This window comes from Sphaerodactylus townsendi, linkage group LG06 (assembly GCF_021028975.2).
Source record: "Sphaerodactylus townsendi isolate TG3544 linkage group LG06, MPM_Stown_v2.3, whole genome shotgun sequence".
Classification (NCBI taxonomy): Eukaryota; Metazoa; Chordata; class Lepidosauria; order Squamata; family Sphaerodactylidae; genus Sphaerodactylus; species Sphaerodactylus townsendi.
In genome coordinates this window covers 52,693,082-52,719,186 of record NC_059430.1, presented here as the reverse complement: position 1 = coordinate 52,719,186, position 26,105 = coordinate 52,693,082, and the positions used below count along the sequence as shown (strand labels likewise).

At 41.1% G+C, this 26,105-nt stretch overlaps 1 protein-coding gene across 1 annotated transcript in view; it reads left to right on the top strand.

Annotated features, from left to right (window-relative positions):
* The window catches only part of TMTC2 (transmembrane O-mannosyltransferase targeting cadherins 2), a 261,000-nt gene that overhangs the window by 153,835 nt on the left and 81,060 nt on the right, over positions 1 to 26,105 (top strand). The window contains exon 4 of the mRNA XM_048499966.1: positions 14,890 to 15,004. Coding sequence (XP_048355923.1) covers positions 14,890 to 15,004 — 115 coding nt within the window. The remainder of the gene's footprint in view (positions 1 to 14,889; positions 15,005 to 26,105) is intronic.

Below are 26,105 nucleotides of genomic sequence, written 5' to 3'. Positions count from 1 at the left end.
GTAAATAACAATGTATTTACTTAATTAAACCCATCTGAATCCAAAGCTGCTTGCATTATTTTCCAGTCCTCCATTTCATTCACTCACTCACTCACTCACTCACTCACTCACTCACTCACTCACTCACTCACTCACTCACTCACTCACTCACTCACTCACTCACTCACTCACTCACTTCCTACCTTCCCTTTCCCAACCAAGTCAGGCTTAGGGCAGCTCACAACACTGTCCAACATCAGTTTAAATTATACAATTTACAATTTAAAATCTTCAGTATCTATTAGAATTCTAGCAGTGTCTTTAACCAGATAACAATAATCGGGACCAGTCAAAGAGGGGGAAATAGAAGAAGAAGGACAACATGGGAATTACAGAATTTTCCCGTAAGGGAGATGGGAAACAGCCACTCAGATGAGCTTACAGGAGTGCTGCTTCAGTATCCAGTCACCTTTGAAAAGGAGATGGAATGTTGGAGGGAAGAACAGGAGGGACGAGTTTAGATTTGTCTCAGGGAGAGAGCAGTGACAATTCAGGTCTGCCCAGAAGCGTATCAAGGGGAAATGGCGCTTGGGGGCAACACCTCCTCCGGGTGCCCCTGCACTCCCCATGCTCCTGCGTGCTGAACCCCGCCCTTGCCTCTCTGCAGACTGGCTCCTGCCACCCCAGGGCCTGGGGATGGCAAAAACTGGCCTGCATGGAGGCCAGGGGGTGGGGCTCAGTAGCATGCAGCTGGGGTGCATGCCATCTTGTCATGTGGGGGGCGCCCGGGGATCCTCTGGCTGGGATCCTCTGACTGTGATATGTTTACTTTCTCAACCTTATCTATTGCCACAGGACTTTGATTTACTTCCTATGCTTCTGGATGCTCTTCCAGCAGTCCCTTGTCCCCAGAAGATTGGTTCATGACAGTAGTTTGGTTCTGTCTCTGAGAGTGAAGAGATTAATTTATTGTTAGGTCTGTCTCTGGAGATGAGCAGACCTTGCATCATTTAGTCGGAATCTTGGAAAAGGGCAGGCTGGTGTGGGTGGAATCCTGTGTACATGTGAGGATCCAACCTAGTGGTTAGTCAGCACAAGTCTGTTTGTGCCTGAGAGCACTACAGAATAGTCTAACTACTCTGTGAAGCCATAACAAGTTTTGATGTATGTGCCTCAACCAGCGTTCTCCTTTGTCTACTGGGAGACCTGTGCTGTTGATCTCTTCCTTTAAACCAATATGTAAATAAATACATCTTCATAGTTTTTTTCCCTATATTAATTCCACCTCAGTGATCTCAATAGTGTTCTTGGACACCCCAAAACAACACACTGCAGCAAACCCAAAGCCTATACCCTTGCTACCTTTGGAATACCTGGTGACTGAGTGAGAAGTTTATACTTTAAAACAAACTAGATCCCCCCAAACTATAGAAAGATGTGTGCATACCCTCAGTTGGCAAAAAAGGCCTATCATAGGAAGTCACTTATTACACTTGTGCCTGATAAGTATGTGTGCAAATGACTTATTAAAGCTATCTATTGAGTTTGTGGCAAAAGTGAAATTAGAATTAACATCCTTATTCATTCATTCTTTTAATCATTATACCATACCAGCTTCTGTTCCTAGTTGTGGCTGGTTGTTTTGATAACCCTGGGACAACTGTTATGCCACACTTTGTGCAGTGTTGTCATGGAAAAGATTAAGAGCAGCCTCCTTGTGGAATGAGTAGTATTTGAACTGCTTGCAATATATGTTCTGATGTCCAGTTCATACAGGAGTTAGTTCTGGACCTGTAGCCTATACTCATAGGCAAAGTGTCAGACCAGAAGGCAAAGTATGCTATTTTGGAGTCAAGCAGAGGTCAGTTCTCTAAAGACTGAATTACGAGGGTGGGGAAAGTCAGTGGAATCTGTGGGTCATGATGAAAATGGGAACAAAAGAATGAAACAGTGCTCAAGGCAATCTTTTACTTGGGAAAATGCCTGCCTTGAATGTATATTATGCAGCACTCAGCAGTTTCTAGCTGAAGGCCTGCCATGCAGTCTTTTGTGGAAGAATTTTGCTCTGTGTAATATTGTGCCCATTGAGTCTAAGTAGGTAAGGACAGGAGCTTTAGTAGCCAGCTAAAACTATTTCTTAACTCCAGCTGTGCCCTTTTCTTAAGAAGAAGAGAGAGAAGCAGGGTCTTGTTTCTGAAATCATCCCTGAACTTTGTAGGCACTAAAACTGTCCCCAAAGTCATGCAGGAAGGTTGAGATGAGCTTTTGTTGCTTAGCATCAGACTTGTTTTGAATATTTTCCAGAGCACAGCACAACCATGAGGGTGATTTGCATCTGGATAACAAGCAGCAGTTTTCCTTAGAATATTAATCTTCATGTTGCTCAGAACAAGGTGGAACAATCATTATGGTTAATGTAGCTGGTGAATTTGTGGATCCTGTGTAGGAAGCAAAGTAGCCTGTTCTGAAAGGCAGAATTTTGTGCTTGTAGTGCCCAAGCTTAACATACATTGGATTGATCTCTGGCTTTTTCTCTCTGGCATCATATGATGAAAAGCCTGAGGGATATCCAGTACAATATGATTACATAACCCTGACTGGCACCTTAAACATGGGAGAATTCATGCACTGAAGAAAACAGATGAAAGCACAAATAAACGCGTGTTGCGGTTTGCACATGGGTCTCTGTTCCGGCTTGTCAGTCTCTTCTTGGAAAGACTATTGTTCGTAGAGGACATCCGTCCTGATTAATTTCCATTGCAATGTGGGTGATACATGCATAAACTGTGGAATGCAACATATCTATGGTTTCTTATAGATTTGGATGTTAATATAGAGCCCCACTACAATTTTTCCATCAGGCACTTTGAACTTTATGGGGCCAGAAATTGACGCGTTGTGAAAGGGACACAAAACCTATGAATATTATAATAATATTGTATACTACGTCAGAGGTGACCCTACAGGTTAAGAACATAAGAACAAGCCAGCTGGATCAGACCAGAGTCCATCTAGTCCAGCACTCTGCTACTCACAGTGGCCCACCAGTGGCCTTTGGGAGCTCACATGCAGGATGTAAAAGCAGTGGCCTTCTGCTGCTGCTGCTCCCGAGTTTCATTCCCACTCCACAGCAATTGGATTTGCACTTTAATGGAATGATGTATTTATTGTAGGATATGTTTGCAATACACCTATGTTCTTATATGGTGTCTATATTCTTTGTAACGTGTATATATAGATAGATTTTAAAGGTTGTTATTCAAATGGATAAGATGTATGTCATTGCTATTACACTTTTGATAATGAGTTAAAAAGACATATACACTTTATATATTTGTTATATGGTGATTGATAGCGTTTCAGCTGTAGTGTGCTACTTTGTTCTAGCTTCATTCTCTTACTGCTTTTGTGGCACACTATTGCATGTTGTTAACATGACTGTTTCTGTGCGTATGAACTTGTTTATTGTGATATGAAAATGTTAAAATGGTGACTTTTCCTGATTGACTGAAGAGTAAGATTATATTCATTAAATTAGTGGCTCTTTTTGGTGGGCATTGACAGAACAAAAAATGTTGCCATTGAAAACAGTTAACTCAGCATTTGAAGTCGCTCCCTGCGGTGACTTTTAGAAAATTACTTTGTGAATGCAAATTGTAGTTCTATATTTTATTGAAGTGTGGATGATTGTTAATATTAGTTGAGTGTTCATGAGATGATGGACAGAAAATAGCAACAACTTCTATTATTCATCTCAGAATTGAAATCATTTAAATAACTTTCTTCCAATTTTTAGGTTTATTTTATTTTTTGTATAGGGACACAAACCCCTAATTTAGGGATACCATCTTAACCCGCAGAGATTTGTAGATTTCTACAGCTCAAATTGCTGTTAAAGGGTGCATTTTCAGGGAATGTCAGTTGGCAGCCCTGTTCATATATTCAAAGATGAATCTTCCATTTTGATCTTGGCTTGTGGAGACCATTTCAGATGTAAAAATAAAGCGATTATTTCGTTAATTATATCTGAGAGTCGGGTAGTGCTTTTAAAGAGTTTATAAAGATACTCAAACCATTATTGCAACTGAAATATGTATTCATTGTTTTTATCTCGCTACCATATTTGATATTCATACTATATGAGTTCTAGACATGGGAGTTAATCAAGTCACTGCTATGACAGATACCCTGAATTGGCATATTTCTGACTTGTTAATAGGTATGGGTTATGAGTTTGGTGAGAACATCTTTGCATGTTTTCTTGATGCACTTTTAGCAACCATAGAGAGGCATTTAGCAACCATAGAGAGCAACCATTAAGAAATAATATTTTATTTAATAATATATTATTTGGGAATTCATTTTCAGTATTACTCTGCTAATGTGTAAATGTTACATGGTTGGATACAGTGCCAATATAAAAGTTACTGCTCCATTGCTAAGTGCTTACACGAAAATATGATGGATTGCAAGGGAGCCAAAGTAGTATGCAATGCCTATACGAACAAAAGAAGCGAAGAGCTCCAAGAGGGAATTCTTTAGATGGACCACAAATATGAAACAAGCAAATATATTATAGACTATTGAAAACACATTTCTGTAAATGGTAACATTGTAAAAAAGAAATCTTGCTTTGTGTCGAGGACATTTTTCTTCTCTTAAACTTGCTAATATATGGCAGCTCAAGAAAGAGTGATTTGGGAGGAGTGCAAGTAATAAAGCTCAATGAAATTCCAAGGCAGAAGTACACATTAATACGAATATATCACCAAGACATAGAAGGGTTTAAAGGTTGTCTTAGTGTACAGTTTCACCTATCAAATGAAGAAGATGGAGAGTGTTATATATAAATCAAAGTTATGTTACTGGGATTTAATTAGCTGAACATCTTCTGAAGTAGTTTCATCAGTGTTGTCAAGGCATTTATTCCGATTTTGCTTGTTTCTTCTCTCCCTACCTATCTAGTATAAATGTACTTTACTAATAGACCATGTATCTGTAATGCAAGGGCACCTACCGCTGGTAACATTTTGGAGCAGTTTCTTTCCATCTAGCAATTCACATCTTGTGCCCCAGTGTTCAGAAGTGGGAGTATACAAAAGACCCCACATCTTATTCATTATTGGAAAAATTATTGGAAATCTGGTTATTTTAAAGAGTATTACTGTTGTTAACATTGATATGAAGGAAACATATCCCCATGTGGTGTCCAATGTCAAGCCTTTGTATTTATTTATTTATTCTTACTTTATCATATTTATACTATTTCATTAAATTTATTAAATTCATAATAAAACAAAGGTATCATGTCCATAGCTACCAATAGTCCATAGCATCAACTTCTTATTCAAAACTAAAACAATTTTATTTGCAAGCTTTAACATATTGAGGATTATCAGTTTTTTGTTTAACCAGTTTAAATGTGGGAAAATGTTCAAGTGCAGGGATCTCCAACATAGCACCCATGTGCACTCTGGCACCTCCAATAAATTTCCTGGCACCCAAGTTTTGGATTTGTTTAGAAACTAGGTAGGGATTCTTGAGTTTTTGGTGCTCACAATATGCTGTGGACAGTAGCATTATGTTAAGTAAAGTGGAATTATATTATATAAACATAGTAGGACAATTTTGACTAAACAAGATTGTAATGCAGGGCTAAAATGCTTTATGCACCTAATAGAGCAGTCTATTAAATAATAATAATAATAATAATAATAATAATAATAATAATAATAATAATAATAATAATAATATTGTTGCAGTGCCAGTTGACAGCAGGGTAGAGGACAAAGTGCTGGAGAAGATCACGAAATACAGGGGCCTACAAATTGAGTCAAGCGATTGTGGTGAGGGAGGGCGTCAGTAGTCCCAATAGTGGTCGGTGCTCTGGGGGGAATCCCAGGAAACCTTGAAAAGCATCTGAAAAGCCTAAACTTGGACAGAACATCAGTCCACATGCTGCAGAAAGTAGCACTTCTAGGAACTGCTCACATTCTACGCAAATACCTATACTATCCTAGGTCCTTGGGAAGGACTCGATATTCAGAGATGAATTCCAGACACTTGTGCTGTGTTGTTATGAGTATAATAATAATGCACTGATACATTGCAACTTCCTAGGCCTCTGGGCGAAACTCAAATTGTAATGAAGGCCAACAACCAGATCTGGCAGCTGTGAAATCTACCATAATAATAATAATACTTTCAAATATGACATTTGATAATATCACTAGATCAAGTTTTGTTCACCTACCAAAATCTGGCTGGAATCTGTCTCTAACTGTACACATGTACAAGAAACTCTCGTCAGCCCTTCACCACCAACTATTATTCTTACAAGTAATGGTGCAGGTTAAAAATGGGGGCTAGCCAAGAGAAGATACATTTTCATTCATTTTCCTTTTACATAAGTTAAGATGCCTGCAAAATGAAGACAGATACTATCAGATGAGTTTTCTTAACTTTCTCAATATGTATACTTCTTGTGTGTTTACTATCAGTGTCAGTTTCAAAAGGCTTCCCATTAAGCAGGGCTTCTTCCTGAAATGTGAAGAGGTACTATCAACGTTACACATGACTTCACTCCCTGAGATTATCTGGTTGGTCCCACTTGCTATCAGGGATTTTTTTTTAATGTGCCCTTTGACCTTGTGTTGGAATTTCAGAGGTGCCCATAGACTGAAAAGCTTGAGGACAATTTCATGGTCCAGAAGGTGAAAGAAGCAACTAGGGAGAATGGCTATTTTAAATCTGCTCCTAACCAATAATAGTGACCTGATCAGTGGAGTGGAAGTGGTAGGATCCTTAGGTGGGAGTGATCATGTTCTCATGGAGTTTGTTATATAGTGGGAAGAGGATGCTAAGTGTAATAATATGCATTCTAGATTTTAAGAAAGCAGATTTTAAGAAAGTAAGCTTAGGAATCCCGTGGTCAAATGCACTAAAAGAGAAAGTAGTGCATGAGATTTTGAGGGCGCAATTTCAAACAGTTCCAATGAGGAGGAAAGATAGGAGGTGTCTAAGGCCCTTTCCGCATGGGCGCTGTGCAGGGATGTGTCGGCATAAACAATGCCGACGCACACACACACACACCCCGACCGTTCACACAGACGGTCCCGGTAGGTCTGCAGGTGGTAGTGCAGCCTTCGCACAGGATGCGCCATTGCTGAACGCCATCTCTGTCTCCTGGCTTCTGGCACATCGCAGAGGCCAGGGGACACACCCCCCCCGCAGGCTGGAGCGGTGGCTCTGGAGTTGCAGGCCAGGGGGCGTGTCCCCGGTCTCTGCGATGCGCCAGAAGCCAGGAGACAAAGTACAGCGTTCAGGGACTGTGTGTGTGTGGGGGGGGGATATGGCGCCTTCCAGCTTCTGCCGTTCGCACAACAGCAGTTGGAAGACGCTGCTTCTGAAAAACCTCGCTCAGGGAGTGAGGTTCAGAAGCAGCGTCTTCGTGCCGCCTGGGCTGGCCATGTGAACTCCTCCCCAGGGACACAGTTTTTAGCATCCCTAGGGCGCTGTATTCCGCCCGTGCGGAAACAGCCTAAGGAAACCAGGACAGCTGTCTAAAGAACTTTCAACAGAGCTAAGATTTAAAAGGGACATGTACAAGAAATGGAAAAAGGGGGGAAATCACCATAGAGGAATTAAAAAAATAACCAGGATGTGTAGGGAGAAAATCAGAAAAGCTAAAGCTCACAATGAGCTGAGGCTTGCCAGAGAGATTAAAAACAACAGAATAAGCTTTTTTGGTTATGTCCATAGCGAAAGGAAGAAAAAAGATAGTCACTGCATGAAGATGGCAAAATGCTAACAGGGGATGGAGAAAGGGCAGTCTTTCCCAAAAAGGAAATGATGCTTATCCAGGGGAAAATTAAACAGAAGATAGCAGGAGAAATTCAGCACAGAATAAATAAAGATGTAGTGCAGGAATACCTGGCTACTTTAAATGAATTCACATCTCCAGACTCTGATGAGCAACATCCCAGGATATTAAAAGAACGGGCATAATTAATCTCAGAACCATTTGCTATAATATTTGAGAACTCCTGGAGAACAGGGGAAGTCCTAGTGGATTGGAGGAGGTCTAATGTTATCCCCATCTTCAAAAAGGGGAAAAAGGAGTACCCTAATAATTACTGTCCAGTCAGCCTGACATCAATACCAGGGAAGATTCTGGAGCAGTTCGTTAAACAGATGGTCTGCCAGCACTTAGAGGGGAATACTGTGATCACAAAAAGTCAGCATGGATTTCTGAAAAACAAGTCATGCCAGATTAATCTTATCTCTTTATTTTTTTTGACAAGCTTGGTAGATGAAGGGAATGCTGTGGATATAGCATACCTTGATTTTAGTAAAGCTTTTGACAACGTGCCCCATGATATTATTTCAAGTAAGCTAGTGAAATGTGGAGTAGACAATGCTACTATTAGATGGATTTGTAATTGTTTGACTGACCAAACTTAAAGGGTGCTCATCAATGGCTCATTTTCATCCTGGAGGGAAGTGACTAGTGGGGTGCCACAGGGTTCTGTCCTGGGCCCAGTGCTCTTCAATATTTTTTTCAATGATTTTGATGATGCAATAGAGGGCATGCTAATCAAATATGGAGATGACACCAAAATAGGAGGACAGAGTCAGAATTCAAAATGACCTGGACAGATTAGAGAGCTGGGCCAAAAGAAACATCCTTTCTTCTTTCCTCTCGGGAGGGTTTAAGAGGGACTGTTGCGGGCATTGTTCATGTATTAATTGCTGCATTTTAATTTACATTATTGATAGATTAATTTGTAATTGATTTTTATGTCTATCTGTATTTGAATTTTCATGTTGTTCACCGCCCAGAGCCCTACGGGGGTTGGGCGGTATGTAAGTTTGAAAAATAATTAAATACATAAATAAATAAATAAAATTTCAACAGAGATAAATGTAAGATACTAAACTTAGGCAGAAAAAATGAAATGTACAGATATAGGATGGGTGACACCTGGCTTGACAACACTACATGCAAAAGGGATCTAGGAGTCTTATTAGACCACAAACTGAACATGGCTCAGCAGTGTAATCTGGCAACCAGGAAAGCCAATGTGATTCTGGGCTGTATTAATAGGAGTATGGTGTCTAGATCGAGGCATGTAATTGTAGCTCTCTATTCTGCATTGATTAGACCTCACCTGGAATATTGTGTACAGTTCTGAGCACCGAAATTCAAGAAGGATATTGACAAACTGGAATGGGTCCAGAGGAGGGCAACCAAAATGGTAAAAGATCTGGAATCTATGCCATACAAGGAGAGATTTAGGGAGCTGGGTATGTTTAGTTTGGTGAAGAGAAGGTTAAGAGGTGGCATGATAGCAATGTTTAGATATTTGAAGGGATGTCATGTTGGTGAGGGAGCAAGCTTGTTTTCTGCTGCTCCAGAGACTAGGTCCAGGAGTAATGGATTCATGGTGAAGAAAAAGACATTCCATCTAAACATCAGGAAAAACCTCCTGACAGTAAGGGCTGTTTGACAGCGGAATGCACTACCTCGGAGTGTGGTGGAGTCTCATTCTTTGGAGGTTTTTATACAGAGGCTGAATGGCCATCTGACAGGAGTGCTTTGATTGTGTGTTCCTGCATTGCAGGGGGTTGGACTTTATTTTTATTTATTTATTTATTTTTCAAACTTATATACTGCCCAATCCCCGAAGGGCTCTGGGCGGTGAACAACATGAAATTCAAATACAAATAAACATAAAATCAAATACAATAATCTCTCAATAATATAAATCAAAATGCAGCAATTAATACGTAACAATGCCCGTTAAAATTCTTCTTAAACCCTCCCAAGAGGAGAGAAGGGTGGGTTCTGTAGATGATAATGAACCCAAATTTCCATGGGGATGAAACGGAGAGGGGGGGCACTTTCAGCGGCTGGACACTCCAAAGGCCCGGCGGAACAACTCCATCTTACAGGCCCTGCGGAAATCACCAAGATCCCGCAGGGCCCGGACAGCTGGAGGAAGAGTGTTTCACCAGGCAGGGGCCAGGGCTGAAAAGGTCCTGGCCCGAGTGGAGGCCAGCCGCATCATTGAGGGGCCAGGGACTACCAGTAAATTGGCCTCTGCTGAGCACAGAGGTCTAGTGGGGACATATGAAGTAACGCGGTCCCGAAGGGATTTCTTCCAACTCTATGATTCTATGACCCCTATTATAGTGCTTAATAAGTTTTGTAATATAGACTTTGTTGTTTCTATACAACTTATTTGCTTTTTAATAGATTTTTCTGGTATTCAATTCCTATGGGTCTTGTACTTTTCCATGGTTTCATTGCTGTGGGCCTTTGTTGTGGGCCTTGTTGTTGTATTACCTAGATCAGGGGTAGGGAACCTGCGGCTCTTCTGCCCTTGCACTGCAGCTCCACGAGCCGAACTGCCGGCCCCATCCTTGCCCGCCCTGCAGGCAGCAGGAAGGGCGCACCAACTTCCCCTCTCGCCCGCCCCATTGGAGCGGGGTGGGTGCTTTCTTGGCGGCCGGCGAGGCTGAGCCACCGGCTTCATCCTTGCCCGCCCTGCAGGCAGCAGGAAGGGCGCACCAACTTCCCCTCTCGCCCGCCGTGTTCGAGCGGGGCAGGCACTTTCCCGGCGGCCGGTGAGGCCGAGCCGCTGGCCCGATCCTTGCCCGCCCTGCAGTTGGGTGAGAATCCATGCGCTTCTCAGAATGAGCGGAGTAAAAGGTTAAAAAAACACCAATATATATAGTGTTATCTTTATTTTAAATGTCAAAAATTATTTGCGGCTCCAAGTGTTTTCTTTTCCCGTGGAAAACGGGTCCAAATGGCTCTTTGAGTGTTAAAGGTTCCCTACCCCTGACCTAGATGTATCGAACTATAATAACTGTTCTCTACAGAGGAATTATCTTGTATGTTTTTGTGTGTCAAGTGTTGTCAAGTCACTTCTGACTCATGGTGACCCTATGAATCAATGACCTTCAAAACATCCTATCATTAACAGCCTTGCTCAGGTCTTGCGAACTGGGGACCATGGCTTCCTTTATAGAGTCAATTCCTCTCATGTCGGGTCTGCCTCTCTTCCTGCTGCCATTAAAATGAGCCATAGTTTTTCATGATCCACATAGAGGCTTTGGTTTAATCCATGAAACACAATCTGATTTTCTTCTGAAATTCTCTCATATGCTCAAGTAACCAATGTCGATTTGCAATATGATCTCCAATGTCTCTTCTTTTTCTGAATCCAGTTCAAACATCAGGTATTTATCATTCCATATATGGTAAAAATCTTTGTTGTAAGATTTTGAGCATCATTTTACTCCAGTGAAAAATTGTAGTTACAGAAGTAAAACATGGTCCAGAAGCCCTTGGGGCTTGACCAAAGTTTTACTGGCTTCAACACAGGCCAGGCAAAACAGATACACTATACGGAAACTAATCTCATTAAAGGGTCCAGTATGAATAAACTTCGCTTTATACCCCTTTGCCTTTGTCTGGCAGATAACTCCTTCAAGGAAAGGAGACCAGAGTATCAGGTGTAAGCTTTTAGTTTCTTGTAACAAGGTCTGATGTAATGGGGTGCTGTGTGGTTTCCAGGCTGTATGGCCGTGTTCTAGTAGCATTTTCTCCTGATGTTTCGCCTGTATCTGTGGCTGGCATCTTCAGAGGATCATCTGCCAGCCATGGATGCAGGCAAAACATCAGGAGAAAATGCCACTAGAACATGGCCATACAGCCTGGAAACCACACAACACCCCAGTGATTCCTTCCGTGAAAGCCTTCGACAATACTCTGATGTAATGTTTAAGGGAGTTTATGAATTTTGCTGGTGGATTAAAATATCAGAATTAAAATAGTTCTAGAGAATAGCTGTTCTATGCACAGTGTGAGATATATACCATATATATATGATATTTGTATTGTACATTCTTGATTATGAATGGAGAGAACTATGTTCTTTGTGCCTTTGAAAGCTGATAAGCCTCTGTTTCAAACAAGTGTTTTAGAGAATGCCTAGTTGCCCAAGAGAATTGGGTTCCTGCCTGAAGACTTCTTGTATTAACCCTGGAATTTCAAACAACCACTGAGATCTTGTAGCACTCCCTAAATTGATATATTACATAGGATTGGGATGATCAGAATGGAAGAGAAATTTGTAGATGATTAATTGGAAGTGTTATATTGAAGTGTAGGGTTTCATCATGACATGTGTAAGATTTATGGTTCTGTTATGAATAGAGATGCATTTTATTTTTTTCTTGCCTTTTTCCTTATAAAAAGCCCTTATAAAAAGCAATTCTTCCCTTTTGCTGCTGGAACCCTTGTCGGTTTGAATAAAATTTATTAATTAATTCAGCCTCTTGTCTCCTGGCATCCTTCCCACCCTTTCGCTGGGAGTAAGACAGTCTGCCGAAGTTGCTCTATGGAGTAACAAAACGATTGAAGGCAGTAGTCCAATAGTTGCTACAGTTTTTGCCATCTCTTTTTTCTGGAATTGACCATTTCCTGTCCATGGGCTATTGTTTTGTTTTCCATATTTGTTGGCATATTCTTCTTAGGATTTTGATGGGCTCTATTTCTGTGGCTTGGAATAAATCAATTGATATCCCATCTGATCCTGCTGATTTGTTTCTCCCAATTGTTCTCAGTGCAGCTTTCACTTCACTGAAGGAATTTGTCATCCTTTCATTTCTGTAAAGTTCTTCAGTGTATTGTTCCCATCTTTTCATTATTTGGTCCTGTTCAGCATGCCAAACTTCAGCATGCCTAACTATGCATGCCTGTTCAGCATGCCTAACTATGCTTTCAATTTCCCTTTGATTTGTTGGATCTTGTGGAACAAATCTCTTGCTCTTCCTTTTATTGTTGTTCTCTTCTGTTTCTTTACACTGGGCATTACAATGGTTCTGGCCTTGTTTTAGGAGAGACAATAGAGTTTGTCCATCTTCTGCTTGCTATTATGTAAGCTATTTGATTTCTATATTGATGGTGTTGCCCATGTATACAGTCATCTGTTTGGTTGCCTGAAATGTGTTCACAATGACATAATTATTTGAGTTGCTCTCCTTCTACATTTCATGCTCTTAGCCTCAAATGTTTCCACCATATTTGATTCTTTGTTTCCTACTTTTGTGTTCCAGTCATCTATGACTATCAGCCCATCTTGTTTAGGTGATCAATTTCTTCCTGAACACTTCCATAAAAGCTTTCAATTTCTTCATCATCAGCATCTGTAGTTGAGGCATGCACTTGAATGATGGTTGTATTGATCTACTTACTTGCAAATAAGTTAATCTGCTTCCTGACAAAGAAGTGTATCCTTCCCTTGTATAATTCCTTGGACAGAAGCCTCTGCCCATCCTTCACATGATTCATACTCTTCCATTCTTCCACATGGTCATTTATTTCATTCCCTTTGTTGAAATCACTTCTTCCTGCTTCCTTCTCCAGGGTGTTCTAGAACCAACATGCCCCCAATTTTTTTAAATATGTAGGATGCCGCTTTAATAAGTCCTTGATGGCTCTGAAAACTAGTCCAAAAGGGTTTGCAAGCACAGATAAAAAGAGCCCCCCCCCCCCATAGCTTTCATCTGTTCCTCAGCAGCCTGTGGAAATGTCAGATTGGTACAACTCAGGCATTGTCTGTGTATATATGTGTATGTTTTAATCTCCCTCTCTCTATATATATGTACACACACACACACACACACACACACACACACACACACACACACACACACACAAAACGCATATGTGCCCACCCACCCAGTTCTGTAGATGAAGCTACTTCCCAGCAAATGTAGACATGCCTTATCCTCAAGGAATAATCTGGAAACCAGAAGAAACAAAACAGATAGAAATTAAAATATCAAAATCCCAGGGGGGAGGGCTGTGTGCACCCAGGTGTGGCTGTCTCCAGTGAGAATGAAAAAGGCCACGTCAGACCAGGCTGCACAGGAAAGAAAGAGAGAGAGAGAGAGAGAGAGAGAGAGAGAGAGAGAGAGGAAGACAGGCTTCTTCATGGAGCACACACAACGGGATGGTGAATCGCTACTGGTCTCCTGGACCTCACAAAATTAAGAAAAAAACCAAAACAGTTCAGCTCCATTTTTTAACTGGAGAAGGCCCTCCGCAGCTGGCCACTGGATCATCAACATGCCCCCAAAGTGAAGAAGGAACTGGAAACACCCTCAAAAAGGCTCACAAGATGCCCTGCCGATCTGGTTGGTTCACCCCTCCCCTTGTCCAACGTTACTTCTCTGGCCCTCGCTTGAACAGTGAACGTAGATCACAGTTCAACAGTCAGGAAAAGACTGCTTCTCACAGAACAAGGCCGCCCCCTTTCAAAATGCTGATGATGCTCCTGGGGACACACACCACAAGGCCAAGAAGCCCTTTCTCCAACGACCCCAGCAAGTGAAGAGTGAAGGGCACCCCCACCCCTTTCCAGGGGAGACACCATGATCACGAAGGTGGTTTTCCCAGGGTGAGGCTCATCCATTGCACATGCCCCAAAATGAATATGCAAAGTGTGCTTCTTTTTAAGGATCTGCTAAACTATTCTTTCTCCTTTTATACTTGGTGCTATGAAGGTCTCTATGTTTTGTGCTTCCATACACAGCATTGTAACTGCTTTATCTTACTTGGATGTCTCCCCACATCCATAAGGGCTTAGGAGATGGTCATAAGGAAATTGTGATCCCACCAATAGATGCCTTTTGCTGATAATGTGTGCCCTCTTGGGGCAATTTTGAAGAAACAATATCCTGTAATGAAAAGCGAAAGTTATTCTCCAGATTAAAAAAGAAGAAGACAGCTCTGTGGGTTTTCTGTCCCTGAGGGACTTCTCAATGCTCAGATACTGTGTTGAGTATATAATTGGATTGTAGCTCTTTCTGAATACTGCTTTCTTCTCTTGGCAGCATGGGGTAACCTTGGAAATGTTCTAAAGAGCCAGAGCAAGATTTCTGAAGCTGAAAGCGCCTACAGAAATGCCTTGTACTATCGCAGCAACATGGCTGATATGCTCTATAATTTGTAAGTATGAATGGGTTTAACTTACATTGGTTCATCTGTGATGCCTGTCATGAATGAAGCTATTTATGTGGCTCAGGAAGTGGAGCTGTTATTTGGGGGTGGGGTATTCCCCCTTTATTAATCATGCATTTCAAGCTCTGGGATATACAGAGCCTTTCTGTTCTACACATTTATCAGGTCATCATATATTGAGATTTTGTTAGGTGAATAGCATGAGCTTATTTCCCTAGTGGTCTAGTGGAGTGCTGTGTTTCTCAATAGCACTTTACATCCATACTTTTTCTTACTAAAGAGCATACATACTTCCCAGCAACCAGACATTCATGAACACATTAAAAGTACCATCATGTCCAAAGACTGGATAGGAAAGCTTTTATTGACTTCATTTGGTGAACCTACTCCAGGACTTACCGGAAGTGGGTAGAGGCCTATCCCAGTGTCACTGCAACATTGCCAGCAATGCAATAATATCACTTCCAGCATGCACATAAGGCATGCCCATTCGTTCTTTGGGGCAATTGTTCAATAATTCCAGAAAATCCAGGTGTTCTATATAAACCATAACTTCTTATTTGTCTGTTGATTGAGGTGTGAATCCTGTAGAAAATCACTTCTAATGGACGGTATTTTCATCAGTATGATGGGACTTCCACTTCTCCTGCCTTCACTTGCAGGTCAGAATGCTTTCTGAAAGGCTGCTCCTGTGCATTGTGGCATTCCAGAACAGCATGAGGCACAGTCATGGTGTGTAGCGGGAGAGGGAATTAGCACAAATCAGTCCCCCCACTTGAAGGTAGCCGTGTGATCCAAGCCTTATTTCTTCAAAGTCCAGTCTTTCCAAAACTCCGCTCCAAGCAGTTATTTATGTATTTATTCTGTATTATGGTATTTTATTAGTCTGAACACAAGCTGCACAGCCCATGTGCTCCTACAACAACTTTGGGGCTACTGAAGGATGGGTTATTTCCTATTTTCCAGTCCTTTGGCAAATACGCTGTTAGTACACTTACAATAGTTGGCAGTGCAGTAATAACCAATTCCCTTTCCTTCAGAATTTTTGGTTAGATGCCATTTAAGCAGGCATTAATGAATATACTACTTGATTCTTCATTTATGTCTTTATAAGTCTGTTCATGACAGTTTTTCTGATTTATTACCTTGACAAGTATTTCTCAGATATGGCTATCTTTCCAGTATCCACTTTTTGCCCAGAGAGAAAAGAATAACTCATTAAGCTTTTGTGTAGTATTTTTGTAATTCTGTGTGATTAACAAATATTCTGGCAGATGCTTTGCTTTAGAGAATTATACTTTGCACATCTGTGGTATAATTCAAATAGTGCCAGTATGGTTTTGCAATATCTGAATAAGCATGAGCCCAGGAATTACTATTCCCCTCCTGCTCCATTCTGATTTACCCATGTGGTTGATGTCACTTGATGAGATCACTTTCTGACGTCCACTTGTCCTTGCTTCAAATTAGCTTCTTGGCATACCTTCACGATAAAGAGAAAGCAGGAGCTGAGAAGACTAGTGCGAGTATGGTGGAGAACTTGTGAGGAAGTGGCATGAACATCTTATAAGACACTTAAGAAGGCTTATGACATCGCAGTGAAGGCCACTCAAAAAATAATATTTCACGACTAGCATCTCATCCGCTAATACAGCTTAATTATTTAGAGTAATTCAGTCATTGACGGACCTGACAGAGAGGTTCAAAATTATTAGAAACTCAGACCTCAGCTGTGCAAGCTTTTTTGCAAATAAGGTCTTGGTATTCTGCCAAGTCCTCCTTGCCACGACTTGGCCATCTTCAGGTCCTTTGTTGGACCAGTTCAGCAGCCTTTCCCAAGACACTGTTGACAGAGTCCGGAGAGTAGTAAGTATTATTAATCTGACTCTGAGTTAAGGGACTTTCCCTGGGGGGTTGAAAGAGGCTGTGGTAAGGCTTCTCTTGAAAAAAAAGAAGTTAAATCCATTGAAGTTGGGGAGGTTTAGGTGGGAATGGCCAACTCCAAAATGTGATAGCATGCAAGTAACATCTTTGTCAGGCATCAAGAGTCTGGGTGTGATCTTTGATTCCTCCTTAACTATGGAGGCTCAGGTCACAAATGTTGCCCACTTGCTTTTTATCATCTTTGCCAGTTGAAGTTGTTGGCTCCCTACCTGCACCACTCTGATTTAGCCACAATGATCTATGCAATGGTCTTTTTTTAGGATGATCTACTTCAATTGGCTTTACACAGGGCTGCACTTGGGCCTGCTCTGGAAACTCCATCTGGTACAGAATGCAGCAGCGCAGGTCCTCACAGGGATGCCATGAAAGGCATATATTCAACCTGTGATCCTCCAGCTGTATTGACTCCTACTGAATCAGATCCAAAGTTCTGGTACTTACCTTCAAAGACATAAATGGTCTGAGGCCATCATATCTGAGAGACCTCTCCCACTATATTCCCTGAAGAGTGTTGTGCTTTGCTAATAACAATATGCTGATCTGTGGCCTGAAGGCTATCTGGCTGTTCTTGACCAGGACCCCAGCTTGATGGAACATTCTGTGAGATCAGATCTGCAGGACGTGACAGAATTTCACAGGGCCTGTAATACAGACCTGTTCCACCAGGCCTATGGTTGAGGCAACAACAATATTCCATCAAATTGGCCTTTCTTTTACTTTTATCTTCTTTATTTTCTTGGAATAACAGAATCACAGAGTTGGAAGAGACCTTGGGGCCATCCAGTCCAACTCCCTGCCATGCAGGAACATACAATAAAACACTCCCGACAGATGGCCATCCAGACTCTGTTAAAAACCTCTGAAGAAAGAGACTCCACTACCCTCTGAGGCAGTGTATTCTACTGTCAAACAGTTCTTACTATCAAGAAGTTCTTCCAAATGTTTATGGGAAATCTCTTTTCTCATAGTTTAAATCCATTACTCTGTGTTCTAGTCTCTGGAGCAACCAAAAACAAACTTGCTGAGGATCCCTGGCCTTCGGGGTGTGCTCAATTAGGGCCAGGGCATTCTCAGCCCTGGCCCCAGCCTGATGGAACATTCTATCAGATGAGACCATGGCCCTATGGAATGTGACACATTTTCCTTCATACATTGGTTTGAATGAGGAGCATAGGGAAATCTATTTGTTTTAACTTGTCAAATGTTAACACCATCTGAATTACATTAGATTATAATAGATTTATATTGACATATTGTATTGATGTTATTTTCTATTCTATATTAAATAGAAAATATTTTATTTTCTATTTTATGTTGGAAGCCATTGTGAGCCATAAGGTGAAGGTTGGACTATAAATAGAATAGATAAATAAATCTACTCATCGTTGGTGATTGCAGTCTCATTGCACTATAACAATCATTTGCAATAGATTTTTTTCCCTTTGTGGACACTCTTCCCAGTTGTAAACAATTGTTGTGTTGGAATGATCATTAATTGATGTGTGGATAAACCCCAAATTTCATTACCTGACTCTTAATTAGAAGAGGAAGGAAATCTTCAGCACATCAAGACGTCAAACGATTGTTTAGTCTTGTATGAACTGTGTATTTTTCTTTTCAATCAACATATTCCTGGATATACCTAAATCAGATTTTATGAGCGTTTGAATTTTTCTGGTCTTATTTACCCCTTTATTTTTTATTTGATGGATGCATTTTTGCTGGCTGCATTTCAGCTATATGTTCAGTCATTTCCTGAGGCAACAGTCTGTTGCCAAATAGTGTAATAGAAACCTGTAGCTTAACAAAAAGACTAAAAGTGCCCTAGGTTGCAATATGCTAGCTAGCTCCCGGACAAATAACTGCATGTTGCTCATGTCTGTAACTTTTTAATGCTTATGTTTATGAGGAACTATGTACACTAAATCTTCAGGGACAAACATGAATACTTTTTGTGAATGTTTACTCTGCCCATTTACAAACTGTAGTCATGTGTGTTTGCACAGACAATGCACCTCTGTGGGCTGACTAAGGGACACAAATGACTAGGGGGAACCTGTTCCGTCATATGAGCCCAACAGGCAGAGGCAGCATATCACCGCAGGTGGGCTGGGAAAGTTTGGGCTAAGGAAGAACTTCTCCCTACTACTCCCCACAGTGCAACCAGGAGAGGAACAAGCAGTGGCAGCTACCTATACAAGGTATAAAGCAGAAGAAGAGTTTGGATGTATACTCCACCTTTCTCTCCTGTAAGGAGTCTCAAAGGGGGTTACAAACTCCTTTCCTTCCTGTCCCCACAAAAGACACCTTGTGAGGTAGGTGGGGATGAGAGAGTTCAAAGAAAACTAACTAGCCCAAAGTCACCCATCAAGCTGCATGTGGAATACTGTGGAATCAAGATTAGAGTCTGTTGCTCATGTAGAGGAGTGGGGAATCAAGCCTGGTTCTTCAGATTAGAATCCACCACTCTTAATCTACACTACACTGTATCATACTGTACTACATCACTGAGTTGTGAATTAACTTGAAAAGGTGAAGGCTGAACACAATATAGCTAAGAAAGCACAAAAGCACATAGGAAATTTTTTTAAAAATCAATATAGATTTCCCTATAAAGATGTTTTGTTTTGTTTTGCATCATTTCCCCCTGGATTTAATACACTGAAAGTAGAGATTATCCACTGATTCAAATCCTAGGATTTTATTTTAACCTGTTTTACTATTTGAAAGCAATAACATTCATTTTCTCTACCTCCGCACTGTTTGTTCATCATTAAAACTCCATTTTTACATTTGTTTCATGCATTTATATCCCACACTCTGTAGCAGGCTAGTTCTTGAAATGATTTACAAAGAGATAAAAAGTACAACAAACAGATAAAAGTAAACGTATCTATAAACACTGTGAAAACAGCTTTAAAAATCTTTGAAGCCCAGCAGGTCTAATAGCATTGATACATATGTAAAAAGCAAACAGCATAAATATATTAATACAAGCAATTCAAACAGCACAATATATGCAATACATGGAAATAGTACAAAATGTATCTACCAATAGGAGATACACAGCACAATAGAAGGGAGGAAAACCTCAACTGAAATGATGTTTGAAAAAAGGTAAAGTTTCTGTGCCAGATGAGGACATTCCACAGCTAGAGAGCCATAGTGAAGGAAGCCTTACCTTAATGCTGCCTGCTTCATCTCAGGAAGCATGTGCAGCAGATCATATTTCAGTAAATGAACATTTTTGAATAGAAGATCAAAGGTTTTTTTAGTCTTGAAGATCTCTAGTCAGAAACTCTTAACTGGCTATATTTTATTTAACATCTACATGCATCCCCTCACTCAGCTGGTGTGGAGCTTTGGGCTGAGTTGTCATCAGTATGCTAGTGACATTCATTCAGTTGATGGAGGACCAGCCAGCCGCGCCGTCCCCTCCCCCCGCGGCTCTCCAGCACTGTTTGGTGGCAGTAGCTGGTTGGTTGAAGCAGAGTAGATTGAAACTAAATCCAGCAAAGATGGAGGTCCTGTGGGTAGGTCGGCAGTGGGGGGGATCAGTGGAGTTCCAGCTGCCAACACTGGATGGGGTGGCCCTTAAAATGGCTGCCTCAGTCAAGAGCCCAGGGGTCCATCTGGAGCTGTCCTTGTTGGTGGAGGCCCAGGTGACCCATACAGCAAGGGTGGCATTATTATTATTATTATTATTATTATTATTATTATTATTATTATTATTATTATTATTATTACTACTACAAAACAATTATACACAGCAAACAAGATCAATATGCTGGATTTTGTATTACATCACATGTCGGACACTTCCCAAGCATCTAGGACTGTGTGATGTATCGACGAATAATGCGTGCAGAGCCGAGTAGGGTGGCCTTTTGCAGCTGACATATGGTGATTTTGTCAGCGCCAATTGTTTTTAAGTGCTGTTCAAGATCTTTAGGCACTGCACCCAGTGTGCCGATCTACTAGGACCACCTTTACTGGTTTGTGCCAGGAGTCTTTGTAGTTCAATCAACCAAATCCCTCGTGTCGTGTAAGTTTTTCCAGTTGGCTTCTCATCAATCCTGCTGTCACCAGGAATTGCAACATCAACTATCCACACTTTCTTTTTTTCCACGATTGTGGTAGGTCAGGAGTATTGTGTTCCCGAAGCTTTGTCAGTCTGAATTCAGAAGTCCCAGAGTAGTTTTACGTGTTCATTTTCAGTAGGCCTTTTTTTTTCAGGTTTGTGATTCCACCAGTTCTTTGTCACGGAGCGGATGGTAGTTGTGGCACAAGTTCCAGTGAATCATCTGAGCAACAGTATTATGCGCCCGCACCTCTGCTTGTGAAAGTCCGTCCTGCGCGATCTTCTTGCAGCAGCTAAGTATATGATCTATTGTTTAGTCTGCTTCCTTGCAGAGTCTGCGCAGGATCTGTAGTTGACTTTTCAATTCTGGCTTTGATGGTGTTTGTTCCGGTGCTTGTTCTCGGGCTGCAAGAATCAAGCTCTCAGTCTCGTTTTTTAAAGTTCCGTTTGTGAGCCACAATCAGGTATTTTCCTTGTCAATTTTGTCCTCAATTTTTTCTAGGAACTGTCCATGGAGAGCCTTCTTTTGCCAGTTTTCTCTTCTGCTTTGCAGTGTATTTTCTGGTATTCACTCTTTGTCTTTTGCACTTTGAGCAGTTTTCTGCTGTTGGCTTCCATCAATGTTAGGTTTCGCACTGTTTTTCACATAATCTGCCAGTGCATGGTTCTCTTCCACCATTTGCTTCACTTGCAGAAGCCCTCTGCCTCCTGATTTTCTGGGTAGGTGAAGTCATCAACATCACTCACAGCAGATGTGATGAGTGGTGGATTGTCATCAGTTTTCTTGTTTTTCTGGTAAGATCATCCAGCTCCGCTAGCGTCCAGTTCCACAATTCCAGCGGTGTATCTGATGGCGAATTTATGGTGATGTTGATAGCCTTGATAGAGTATTCCCGCCATTAAATTTGCTCTTCAGAATTTTTCTGACGCTTTGGACGTATTCTCTGCTGACCGCATTTTTCACGTAATCCGTAGCTTGGTGTTGTCCAGCTGTAGTATTCCCAGGTATTTCAAGGATTCAGGTTGATTGCGCTGCATGGTTTTTCCATTAGGCATCTCTATGCCCTTACTGTCAGTAATTTTCCCTTTCTTCAATGCCAGCTGTGGCGCTGTTGTCCAAGCCGAACTCCATACTATTATGGCATTGCTGAAGATTCCCATTGTGTTGGTCAGTGACTGAATTTCAGTTTCTGATTTTCCATAAAGCTTTAGATCATCCATGTACAGCAAGTGGGAAATTTTTGGTGAATTTCTTGCAGTTTGATAGCCCAGGTTTGTTTTTTGACAATGGGATCATTGCAATGATGAACAACAATGGTGACAGTGAGTCACCCTGGAAAATTCCTCTCTCATGTTGACAGTTCCGTAGCTTTGGTTGCCCATGAACAACTCAGTTTTCCAGTGTTTCATTGCATTTTGAGTAAACTTGCTAATATTTTCACAAACCCCACCGAGCATCCTTCCGACATTTGATGATCCCAACTGTGGCGGCAGTGAGCCTAATGCTTTTTTGTAATCAATCCCACGTTGTATACAGGTTTGTTTTTGGCGGCTTTTTGCAGTTCTCCTTCAGTATCATTTTATCAATCCAGATGCTGATCTTTGGTGCCCCTACTTCTTCTTTTTTATTACCTTTTTTTGTTGTTCTTACTGGCAAGATGTTATTTGCCTCTAAAGTAATCTTTTGGATTTGATCAGCAATTATGCCTGTCAGCAGTTTGAGACTATTGTAGAGCAAACACGTTACAATTGGCCTGTAGTTTCCTGGTATTGTCCCTTTTGCTGAATCTTTCTGTATCAAATATGTTTTTCCAGTTACTATCCATTCACTGATGTTTCCAGTTTGCAGCATTTCATTGAATTGTTTTGGCCATTTTTTGAGTGCAGGCTGGTCAGAATATTTGAGCCAAAAATCCATTACCCAACCTGGATCATTGCCGAAGGTGATGTCCAATTTTTTTTGACTTTCTTTACTCTTTTACTGGAAGTCATTTCTGTTGTTATTTCGAAGTTTCTCATCTTGTTCTTTTGAAAATTTCTTTTCAAAGTCTTCTTTTATCCACCCAGCATTTTTGTTGTTGTAGCCTTTTTCTGCTTCCCAGCCAAATCTTTCCAGAATGTATTTGTAGCTGTTTTTTCTGGTTTTTCATTCCTTGCAAACAAAGGCTGCCTGCTGATTCAGACTCTGCAGTAGAACTTACGCCTTTGATCAGATTGAAAAAAGTTGGTTTTTGCTTTTGGTACCATGGATGACTCTAGCATCATATCGGTTCAAATTTTTCTGGCTGCTTGCTGTGATTTGTTGTTTCACAATTTCAAGTGCTTCTTCAATTTTTCTTGTGTTCAGCCAGTATTTTTTTGAAATCAGGTTATTCTTTTATTTTGACATTTTTCAGTTTTTGTTCCTTCATGCTCTTCTCAGATTGCTTGCATCTGATCGTAGGTTCTTGATTTTTAACTCCAACCTGATTGCTGTCCATTAATTGGTTTTCCAGTCAATTTTTTCTTGCGGGCTTCAGTTTTTGTATCCCCAATTCATTTTTTTGTGTTACAATCACTGCTGTACTTCGTATGCAAGCTGATTAGTTTCATTCCATTGATGTTATCTGGATGGTTGCGAGTGTAGCATTCAACATCTTCCATTAGAGGTGCCAGATGTTTTCTTGGTACTGTTTACAATGTTGGTGATCTTTGCGCTTTCTTCTTCCTTCTTTGATGCAAGCATAGGTCAAAATTTTTCTCTTTAAGTTCTTGTTGCCTTATGGTCAATGTGGCAGGAATGTACGAAAAAAATGGCCACAGGTTTTTTTCATTACCAAAATTTCTGCATTTTCTTCTGGCTCAAAATGTTCAGTGGACTCAGATATTGTTAGAACTCCTACAATTGTCTCCACAGTTGCCTGTTCTACTATTTCATGATTTTTCCATATTTCTTCAAGTTCGACTTCACTGAACACCTTGTTCCTGGTTATGAATCGCCTCTGGTCAGCAAGTCTCAGTTCAGTTACAGTTGAATCTGGATATTCGAGTTTCCACAGCCGGTACATCCGTTTTTGGTAGCCACGCTTTTGGGGGGTTCGATTTATGGTAGCAGTTCATGACAGATTCGATTCTCTCGACATTGAAAATTTCTGCCGCTTTGGTAGTTGTTGTTTTGCTTCAGTTGCCCTGCAGGCCCATGCCCTGGTTGCTCAGCAATGGGTCCTGGTTCCTGTAGCCCCACTTTGCTCGGCGGATGCTCCCAGGTTCACCAGCACCCTATGGTCCTTATTATCCTGGGCGACGACCGGTTTCAGTATAGGACTTCTTTGAGTTTGTTTCACCATATTTTTAATGGGTTGGGTGCACTTAGCCCTTCTCCCTCAATTGGAGACAACTCTGGCATGGTTGAAGCTGCTCGGTAGATTTTGCACTACCGCCTTAGTTAGCACAGCTCTCAACATCACAGAGTAGCAGTTAAGCCCCCCGCCAAGCGAAGCAAAGCGGCACCCGATTGGGGTATTATTATTATTATTATTATTATTATTATTATGGTATTATTACATATATATATTATTATTATTATTATTATTATTATTATTATATTGATACAAAACAGTTATACACAGCAAACAAGATCAATATGCTGGATTTTGTATTACATCACACGTCGGACTGCTTGCCAAGCATCTAGCGTTGTGATGTACCACAAAAATCCAGCATATTGATCTTGTTTGCTGTGTATAACTGTTTTGTATCAATATAATAATAATAATAATAATAATAATAATAATAATAATAATAATAATAATAATAATAATAATAATAATAATAATAATAATAATACCACCCTTGCTGTATGGGTCACCTGGGCCTCCACCAACAAGGACAGCTCCAGATGGATCCATTATTATTATTATTATTATTATTATTATTATTATTATTATTATTATTATTATTATTATTATTATTATTATTATTATTATTATTGTTATTATTGTTATTATTATTATTATTAATTCAATATCATACACCTCTCCATCCCTGGAGGACTCTGAGCGGTGCACAACAAATCAGTAATAAAACATAGTAAATATACAATAAAATCCTCTAAAATCTGCAGCAATTAATATAGCACCACATAATACATATGTGAAATATAATTGATGCATTTTATGTATTTAATGCATTTGATGCATTTGATGGCGTTTGGCCTACACCCTGGGAGGGGACCAACAAGTAACCAAGACAGGCACATTGAGATGACACAGGGGGCACAGGGAGCGGACAATCTGTGGCCAGCCTCTCCAAAAGCCCGGTGGAACAGCTCAGTTTTGCAGGCCCTATGGAATTCACCCAGGTCCCACAGGACCCTAACAGCTGGAGAAAGAGCATTCCACTAGGGCCCAGGGCCATAAATGCCCTGGCCCGGGTAGAGGCTAGCCGCATCATAGAGGGGCAGGGAATCACCAGCAAATTTGCCTCTACTGAATGCAGAGGACGCGTTGGAACATATGGGGTAAGACTGTCTTGCAGGTATGAGGGCCCTAGGCCGTGAAGGGCCTTAAAGGTCAACACCAACACTGTGAAAACAATCCAGTATTCCACTGGGAGCCAGTGTAGGTGGCACAACACAGGGGAGATGTGATCTCTAACAGAACCCCCCCCCCCCATGAGAAGGCGAGCCACCACATTCTGGACCAGCTTCAACTTCCAGATCAGTTGCAAGGGAAGGCCCATGTAGAGTGAGTTACAATAGTGTAACCTGGAGGTGACCGTTGCATGGCTCGCTGTAGCCAGGTCAGCCTGAGAGAGATAAGGGGCCAGCTGCCGGGCCTGCCGAAGATGGAAAAAAGCAACCTGGGTCACATGTGCCACCTGGGTGTCCATTGAAAGAGATAAATCCAGGTGGACGCCCAGGTTGCGAGCCGAAAGGGTCGGTGCCCAAGAGACCCCTTCCAACACCGGTGGCTGAAAGTCCTCAATCCCCCCTCCCCTGCGGTCCAACCACATGATCTCCATCTTCGATGGATTGAGTTTTAACCTGCTCTGCTTCAACTAACCAGCGACCACCTCCAAACAATG